At 48.7% G+C, this 10,000-nt stretch overlaps 1 protein-coding gene across 2 annotated transcripts in view; it reads right to left on the bottom strand.

The window, feature by feature from the left end:
• LOC307072936 (ephrin type-A receptor 4) overlaps positions 1-6,781 on the bottom strand; it is a 52,593-nt gene extending 45,812 nt beyond the window's left edge. For both annotated transcript variants that reach the window (XM_079732517.1, XM_079732518.1), the window contains exons 1-3: positions 6,634-6,781; positions 5,140-5,207; positions 2,265-2,928 (exon numbers count right to left, since the gene is read on the bottom strand). In XM_079732517.1, coding sequence (XP_079588643.1) covers positions 2,265-2,928; positions 5,140-5,207; positions 6,634-6,730 — 829 coding nt within the window. In that variant the 5' untranslated portion in view covers positions 6,731-6,781. The remainder of the gene's footprint in view (positions 1-2,264; positions 2,929-5,139; positions 5,208-6,633) is intronic.
• Positions 6,782-10,000: the final 3,219 nt, after the last annotated feature.

Here is a 10,000-nt window from a genome sequence, read left to right as displayed (position 1 = left end):
GTTGATCCTATGGAGTATGGATATTTCCTTTCCTCGTATCCATATCTGTAATATGTTTAGAGAGAGCGGAATGTATATTTGGTTTGTAACGGTGACTCAAGTTCATATAGTTTGGCTTGGAAAGTAATTTTGCCATCTCAAAAGCTATATGACTGCATTACTCCGAAATAAAAAAGGATTCCAGATTCTTTGCCGTCCACCTGGGATACCAAATTGCTGTTTTTCGTTTTTTTCACGGATAAAGGGGAGAATGCTGCCGCCTCTTTCATCTTACAAAATAAATACACAAAATAAATATATAGATTTGTAAGAGGAGAAGTCATGGTTGTATATTTGACTTTTGAAGCCATTTTTCTTCAGGGGGAGATTTACCGCGTTGCTGCGGCTATGAGCAGCCCCCTGGTCTCTTTCCTTCATCCCTCCATCTCTCCCCGGCTCTTTGAAGCCCACCCCCGGGACAGAAACCTTGCCCAGGCCATCTATACCCCAATGACAGGAGAGAGATGGGCAGCAGTCCAAGGAACTTCTTACTGCTGAAATGTTACACTTTCTTTAGCACACACTCACACACACACACACACACAAACACACACACAAACACACACAGGCACATGTACACGCACCCACACACACACACACACACACACACACACACACACACACACACACACACACACACACACACACACAAACACACACATATATACATACAAACATGAAGCATATTGGGTTGCATTGTGTGCAACGCCTTTGGATTTACATTTGGGGGCGCAACCTTTTCCCTCAGGTAGCTGCTATAAGCTGCCGACAGGAAGCTAATGGGCAGCCATCTTGTACCTTTTGTCTGTTGCATGCTGACGTGACAGAAAATGTCTGAATGCAGTTCTAGACTCTGTCTCATCATGTGGCGTATCCAACACTTCAACACAACACAAACCACAACAGGTCATATGATGACTTGCACCAACCAAAAAGCCTGCTCTTAATGACCGGATCTGTTTGTCATGAACATGGAGATCAGCGATGGAAAGAAATCTGAGCTCCGGCAAGGCCCCCGACCTAACTCTTGAGCAAGCCCTCTATTCTTTGAGAATCTGTGTGGCACCAGTAATACTGCATGGTTTACGGTATTTGTATTCGGACAGCTTAAAACAAGACTCGGACGGAAGGAAGACTGGACACATCACTTAACAGAGCTGCCTCTTAGAACTATTATTATCAATTATTGTCTGGAGATTGCCATTAGTGTCCAACCGGGAACTGATGTAAATCTGTATGAATTGCATTGTGCTAAATCTGTATGAATTGCATTGTGCATCTTAGGGCGATTCACAAGCTATCAAAGAGCTGTGTGGTACATAGCTCTCTAAACCCTGCTGGACTGCCTTCTGCCGCCATCAGCATGTCGACAACTATATCATGGCCACGATTTGAGGCCATACGCAGCTTCCATTGACCTTAGCACCTCATCAGACCACCACCCTTTAGGATTACAGGGGGGTTCGCCTTCAAATAAATTCCTGCAATTGGCTCCGAATCCACACCGTTGTGTATTTTCACTGCTCTTGTACCTGCCTGGAATGAAAAAGACTCCCTCTCTCACTTCCCGCTTCTTCTAAAGGCTGTCTACCTCTCTCGTCCCCAGCTCTGAGCTCCGGTGGGAATCAGTAAAAGCATTGGTGCAGGAGGAGGATGGAAAGAAAAAGGGGGGTGGGGGAGGACACAACGTGAACCACTTCTAACCCATGGAATCCTCTAGGGATATGGCCCATTGCACAACGCATCCCAGAGGAACCTCTTAATTACCCCATCTGCAATAATCCGCGCTACCAACACCATCATCATCTCCACCCTCATCACCACCACCGTCATCATCACCATTATCACCAGCCAGCTAGACATTAGCAGGGGAGATAGCGGGATGAGCAGGCTGCAGAGCAAGTGGGGCCAGGTGGGTGGTGTGGAGCGAGAGAGAGGGAGCCCAGAGAGCAGAGGGACAAAGCACGGGAGAGACAAGAGCGAGGGCAGTGGTAGGAGGGATGAGATGATAGAGGAGGTGGGCCACTGTATGAAAAGCCTGAGCGTGACTGACAAGAATAACACATGAATAGATCCAGAGATAAACACCGGCAGCTGTGCTTGGTGACAAAAAGAGAGAGAGAGAGATAGAGAGAGGGAGAGAGAGAAAGAGAGAGAGAGAGAGAGAGAGAGAGAGAGAGAGAGAGAGAGAGAAAAAAAAAAAAAGACAAACATCAATTCTCTACCTTGGCATTCCGCATTGCGCTCCTCGAATCCAGGATTGCACAGGCAGTTCCCGATGGGAACCAGCCACTCTCCGTCCGCCCCGCAGTACATCTTGGGTACCTCCTTCTCTTCCGAATTATCCACGCACGAACCGCGCACCTCCACCAGTGATGAGGTGTCCGTGCCGGTGATGGTGTCCGGGAACTGGGCCAGGTTGCGCACGGCAAGCGGGCACTTCTTGTAGAAGACGCGGACGGACACCAGCGCGATGCAGGCCCCCACATCCTGGAAGGCCAGGTAGAAGCCTTTACGGCTCAGCGCGCCCACGTCCCGGACCTCGGTGTTGAGCTTCATGATGCGGTCTCCGATGTCCACCTGAGTGAAGCTCTCGTCGGCCGCCACCGTGTCGATCTTGCCGAACTGGCTCTCGCGGATGTAGCGCTCCTTGTCGTTGTTGGACTCGTAGTAGTAGAGGTTGAAGGTCTCCTTGCAGGTGCCCATGACCCCCGGCAGGCTGTTGCAGTCCCTCAGGGTGAACTTGATCTCGATGTAGACCCGCTGCGCCCCGCCGCGGGGGATCCAGTCGGTCCGCAGCCAGTTGTTCTGGTTGGGCTCCATGACGTTGCACACCTGGTACGTCCGGATGGGGATGTTCTTCTCGTCCATAATGCTCACCTCCTCCCACTGAGACAGAGGGACGGACAGAGAGGCAGAGTCAGTGGCAGAGATCTTGGGTTCAGCTTACAGGCTATACTCTTTAATCTCTCTTTTCGGGTTGTAAAATGGTCAGTTGTAGGGAGGTATTGAATCGTCTGTGTGACGACCCAATGTCAAACTCCCTGGAACCTTTTTAATCTATTTTTAACCGTTACCTCAATAATACAATTATTTAAATTGTCGGCTAACCATTGTACAATGTAACGCAGAGGCCAATTAAAGCCTATGTGGAAATACAATTCTGCAAAATGCAAAGCATGTGAAGTTGGATATTATTCAATAATATCCAAGTCATCTTTGCTATTTTGGGATATGTAAAGTAATGTAAATAATGAGGGAGTATATGAAAGACACAAGTGGCTAAATATATTGATTTGGTCCCGTATCTAAATAATTCACGAAGCTGTGTATAAAAAAGCGGTTGGCCCAACAAGGAATCATTAAGATATTGATATTAAGGTCTTACAAACCACGATGGGAAATAAAGGTTTATTTTCTCAGTCCTGCAAGTCTAACGTATTCAGTTACAATAACCCCACACCTCCCTACTATGGTTTAAGAGGGGGCCTCCGAGGACAGAAAAATGGAACGAAAGACTGCCTCATCAATACATCATGACAACGTCGTTGGCTGAGCACACAGAGTCCTCCAGTGCAGCTGGATGGCCATGCGGTAAGGAGTCGACGTGGAGAACACAGAGTACATGTGAAAACAGGCCAAATCTATTGTACGTTTGGCTCGGAAAGAATGCTGCTGCTGCCGCTATTGAGTGTATTCACATTTCCGTGCGCACCACTGTCTGCTGGCAGTAGGATTCTCACAAAGTGGGCTACAATGGGTTCTAAGACAAAGCCTTCCTTCAACTGTTGTTGGGGGGGAAGGATCATTTTGTGAGACACTCTAAAATAATAGTTGTTTTTTTTGTTTGAACGGTTTAACGGACGAAATGCTCACACCGCTGATTGTATTTTTCTGCCGCTCCATATCATAAGGGATCTAGATTAAATTCATGTCGCGTGGAATAAGGAAGATAAAAAGGCAGCGGCCGTACCATCCTCCAAAGTGTCAATCTCGACCCCATTCTATTTTCTCTCTCTCCCCTTTTTGCGTCCTCCTTTTATTGTGGAAATCAAGCGGCGGTGAGATAAGGCAGCACCTTTCCCCCCAAAGCCAGGAGCCAGAATAGGGGCAATTGGTCGTAATGAGAAGCTGAAAGCAACCCTGCCGCCGATGCCAGGACCCTGTCAATCACTAGTGTCTGATCAGATGGTTGCATGCCTGGAGGGGGATGGGGGCTGGGGATGGTGGGCTGACACACTAGGGCTATACCAGCCAAGTTCATTGCAAATCTTATGGGCGAAGCAGATAACGTCAGCGGCAGACTACAGTCTGGTCCTGCAGGGCCGTTTCAAGGGATAACGAGGTTGTTATCAGCAGGCCTGTTTATGACAACCAGTAGCCTGAATATGATTTGATTTTTTTTGTTGTTGTATGTCTGAGAGGAAATAATACCCTACATAAGAAAAGGTATAATGAATAGCCTACACTGAAGCATATGTAATGATACTTACAGCCCTGTTTAACCGCTTATGGAATCGTGCTCGGTTGTCGTATGATATTGTTAAGACAGACGGAAATGCGCGTTAACCGCAGGTTAACGCGCATTTCCGCTGGTTAACGCTCTGCTGGTTCCTTATCAGGATCACTGAGTGACCACCTCCAAATTAGAGCGCGTGATCACCGCAATTGAATTTAGTCCCATTCCCGATCGCTTTAGCACCAATCCAGTTGTCCTGCTGCGGCGAGGACTGAAACCTACTGCCCTTTCCCCTTCATTCATTCATCCACCCGAGGAGCCCCTTTCTCCGTTGCCAAGTCCCCCATTCTCTCCCCCTGGACTCAATGGGGGAAAACGATATAAAGTTTCTCCACAAAGACCGATTCAATCCGCCTTCTATTCAGGAAACCCGACGCCCGCTTGTAGTATCGGCCTCACATCTGACCATTAGGGGGTGGGGGGGAGTAAAGGGAGCCAGCGGGACGAGAGGCGGAGGGGGGCGATGGGCGGCTGGTGGGACGGTATAGAGGAAATTATCTCCCGTTTTTTTACCCCGACGGGGGGACCGTGCGTCCTAACGAGGTGGCCCAATTGTACAGCCTGTTTGTTTTTTCACTTACCCCTCCTTCCGTGGGGTGGGCGACCCAGCCCAGCTCGCCCTGCACCGACCTGGAGTCCAGTAACGTGACTGGAAAACAAGAAAGTAGTATTATAGGGGACAAGTGAGGCTTTAGTACGAGGCCGTCTTGAGGATGCAGCGTTCGAGTTACGCGCTTTGGAATCAGGCTGCTCGTTTGTTAAAGTATGGAAAACGAGGAGAATATATTGAATTAAAGCTTAAATGAGCTGCATCTAATTTGTCCTGTCAGACAGGAGATACAAGCGGCTGATGTCGTCAGGGGAGATGAACTGTTCACGGTCGACCCATGTTATATGCATTATGTCATTGTCCTTATGTTATTCTTAATATATGAGCCTACGATTAGACCTCTATCAGGCTTAGGCCTACAATTGTTTTATAGCCAAGACTACAATTGCACCAACTTTGTCGAAATGAGTTGAGGGATAACAAATTACATTTTATTTTGTCTTTGTAGAATAAATATCTTATAGCGTTGGAGAAAGAATCGGTCGTCCTATGTATTGGAGCAGGCCTCTTATTTGGTCGAAAATCGACATTTTTGGTATTTATTTGCTACCGAGTGAACTTGCTCAGAGGAAATCAAACCAGTGTGCGATATTCACTTCTGAATGTCCGCTCCATGAGTGAGAATAAAGTCCTCACGTAGTCAAACACAGTGTGGGAATTATTGTAGTCCTATATGTGTTTGTTCATAGAGATTAGACATATATTCGGCATATATATATGTATATATATACCCCCCAAAAAAAACATATAAAAAATACATATAAATATATATATGTATATATATATATATATATATATATATATATATATATATATATATATATATACATAAAAGGGGTTACATATAAAAACGATTAATCCAATGGCGACGGAGTAAAGAAATAATGGCCCTTCGTAACTTGGAACATTTGTCTGAGAAAAGGCCTCTAACCCTCCTTCATCGTCCTGAACCAGTTGGGTTTTTAGTCGTCTTGGTTCGACTACACCAATACCACACCGTCCCAGAGACAGGGAGCAGGCAGTTGTTTTCAGACCGTGGTATAATTTAGACTCATAACTCTCCACGCTGTGGGGTGCTCAGTCCTATATGGTTTTCCCTTTGTATAAATCACACAGTCCTCCTTCACCTCATTTTTGTTTTTGTTAAACTGTCCACTTTGCGCCCCTAAAGAGGTTCCCGGGGCTGGCGATGCGAGCTGGACCCGGGACAGACGACCGATGCGCATTTCTACAGCCGCTATCGACTCAATGCGCCTTTAACTCGCAAAATGCGCTGCGTAAAATGGGTCAATTCTTTTACGAATGCGCTTTTTCTCCAACTGAACGGCATCTCCAACTGAACGCTAGTCCGCGCACCGGTCCGCAGAACCAACTGTGTCCCCGAAGAGGGCTGCTTAGAGTCCCCCTGACTGACGGGACCCATGAAGTCCCCGTAAACTCCGACGCACTTCTCTCCCGACCTTACCTTCGTTGGGTGGGTAAATCCGTGCCGCCGAAATAAAGGTACAAATCCCAAGCAAAAAAGAGCTCGCCCTGAACAATATCCGTGCCATGTGTGCCATTTGTGTCGTTGCCCGTGTCTCGTTCCTGGTCGCTCCGGTCTTCTCCCAGGTCCTGCTCCCTCTCTCTCCCTGTGGAATATGATGGGTCTGAAGCGAAGAGCGAGCGACGCGCACAGCACACACACGCGCAAACACACAGCTCAGAGGAGGAGGAGGAGGAGGCGGGTCTAGTGCTCTGGTGCGCTCGTCTCGACGCGGCGCGCATTCGCTCCGTATAGACGAGGTGCACCGGACGGGGGAACGAGGGGCAAATAATCGTTAACTGCCCGCCAACCCCCACACTCCCCCTCCCCCGCCTCCTCCCCTTAAATTAAAACAGATCTGGTCTCTGGCTCGGACGTGTCTCCGTCTGCCCAGGTGTGCGGAAGGTACTCCTCCAGATCTTGGGGTTATTTTGTGAGTTGTGCAAAAAGAGACAAAGAGGCAAATAACGCAGGGGATGACAGTCAAGATTTTTCACCACTTCACCCCCATTTCCCCAAATTTCTTGTTTTTCAATTCCGATCATGAAGAGCCGAGTTTGGCTCAGGTTCTACATGCAACGGTAATTTGTCCAAAAAGTTACACTTTATCTATGTTTCGACTGCATCATTTTCCCTCCCAGCGGCTCTGTGTGCCCCCTCTGTCTCTCTGCATGCACGGCGGGTTGTGATCCTGCGCCGAGCGGTCTGGAAAACCGCGCAGCGCAGCGCAGCGGCGCTCTCCAAGGTGATGCGCGCCGGACCAAGGTCGCCCCCTGGCGGCGCTGCGGATGGCTGCTCTAACCCCCCCCCCCCCCCACACCCAAAAAGAAATATGATTGGATTATGGAACAAGTATGAACATGACCGGATTAAAATGACATGGAATTGCACTTTGCTAAATTGACAATACCCACTTTGTGTGCCACCACGTCGGGGCTGTCACGGGTTATTGTCCCTGGCTATTATTTGAACATTACCGAGGCTTTACCGGGGTTTATGAGACATTAGCGGAGGAGGAGGCGATGCGCCTAAACGATTGTGCCGCGAAATTGAACGATACGTTCAGTGCATACGATGCACTGAGATCGATTTCCCCAACGGAAGAAAAGAAAACCTAACAAAAGCGAAGCAGTGTTATTGGTGTTGTAGAAAGTCCAGCTGTGCCCACATTCCTGGCTTCTGCCCAAAGGCTGCACACTCTCCTTTATGCCCTTCACGGGTCTTCCGTCGGACCCAGAGGACGTGCGGGATGGGGGATGCGATGTGAAGGAGATGAAATGCTTGCATTGATCACGCATCACACGGGAATTAACGTTTGAACCGCCATGCTGACCTATACAGATATAGGAGCATCCTGTGCATTCTGTACAAACAAACAAAACGACGCAGTGATGAAAAGCCAACGGTTGTCATCTGTGATCCAAGATACCAAACCAGCCTATATTTTAAATAAAATCCCATATATATATATGAAGACAATGAAGACATGAAGAACAGGAAACGTCAAATATATATATTGTTAAGAGAAGTACACTTTTTTCTTCCTTAGGTTGGCAACATGACACACACACGCGCGCGCACACACACACGCACACACACACACACACACACACACACACACACACACACACACACACACACACAAATGTGTCTTTGAAGATACTGACAGTTGCCCGATAGCATTTCCGTCTGCCAGTTCCACGTTCTGCAGTTCCCAGGGTGTCTTTACCCTTCGACTGCCCCACAGTTGTGAGGCTTGGCTGGGAGCTGAATGGTGTGATCTAGAGCCATACAAGGCAACCGCTGAATTCACGCTCATGATCTCATTACAAACATAGCTGCTTTTGTCTCAGTCAAAGGTGTTGTCCTACTCTCTCTCTCTCTCTCTCTCTCTCTCTCTCTCTCTCTCTCTCTCTCTCTCATATGTGGGTTAGGCTGGGCACATGCGTACGTGCATATGTGGTGCACACTGTATCCATCAACGGTGGAGAGCTCAGTGAACTGACTAGTTTCAAGCTGAGGTATTTCTAGTGAAGACATCCTAGTAGAGCCTGATAAGGATGGCTTGAGGGATTGATTTGTTACCGTGTCCACCAACAGCAGCCCATTGTTGGGCAGGTGAGCATGAAGTGACGAAGTGAGCATGGCAGGGCCAGGGACAGGAGAGGCCACACAAGAGAGGCGGTGGTGGTGACAGAGGTTCTGGTGGTGGAGGTGGAGATTCTGTTGGTGGAGGTAGATATTTAGGGTGGCTGTGGAGGTTCTGATTCTGGTAGTGGAGGTGGATGTTCTGGTGGATGAGGTTCTGGTGGTGAAGGGTCTGGTGGTGGAGGGCCTGGTGGTCGAGGGACTAGTGGTGGAGGGTCTGGTGGTGGCGTTGGAGGATCTGATGATAGATTTTCTGGGGGTGGATATTCTGGGGGTGGAGGGTCTCAGACTGGAGGGTCTGGTGGTGGAGGTGGGTGTACTGGTGGAGGAGGTAATGGTGGTGGAGGCTCTGGGGTTTGAGGTGGATGTTCTGGTGGTGGAGGCTCTATTAATGGAGGGTCTGGAGATGGAGGCTCTGATGATGGAGGGTCTGATGGTGACGCAGTGCTTGTCATCGTGCCACCCGGCTTTTTGATTGATTATACTTGGATCGCTTCCTTTATCTGCCCGTCAAACAAAAGGCCTGTGTTTTGGAAATGTGTCAGAGTAAGCCAGTGCTCTGCCACTGCCCCGCCCTCCACAGCATCCCACTCTTCAGCTCCCTTCAGAGGGGTCCGCCGCTGCTGCCCACACATCTGCATTGTGTGTCAATCATCCACGCTAACAGCAAATACGGTGATTTCTTCTTCGGTGTGGAGACACACACACTTTTACTTACGCACACACACACACACACACACATGAAGATATTCACAGGCCTACATGCGCGCACACACACACACACACACACACAAATACACACACACGCACACACTACTTTCTTACTTCCCTACCTCCTTCAATCACACAGCTTCTGAAGTGGGGCAGCAAAGACTTGTTTAATTTCTGACTAAATAAGAGAATAACACCCCCCCCTCCCCCCTTCACACACACACGCACACGCACACACACACACACACACACACACACACACACACACACACACACACACACACACACACACAGACTCCACTCTTTCTTCAGTCCCTCCACTGCAGGGTACAGTGCGGGCCATTGTTTTGGCTGATTCCCTAATCCCCAAATCCACCCTGCAGAGTTGAGAGCCCAGCCCCATGGGGATGGGGGGCGGTCTAAGGGGGCCCAGCCCACTGCCTCTGAA

This window comes from Pollachius pollachius (assembly GCF_949987615.1).
Source record: "Pollachius pollachius genome assembly, chromosome: 3".
NCBI lineage: Eukaryota > Metazoa > Chordata > Actinopteri > Gadiformes > Gadidae > Pollachius > Pollachius pollachius.
Note: the sequence above shows the minus strand (reverse complement) of the source record. Positions and strands in the feature narration are given on the sequence as shown.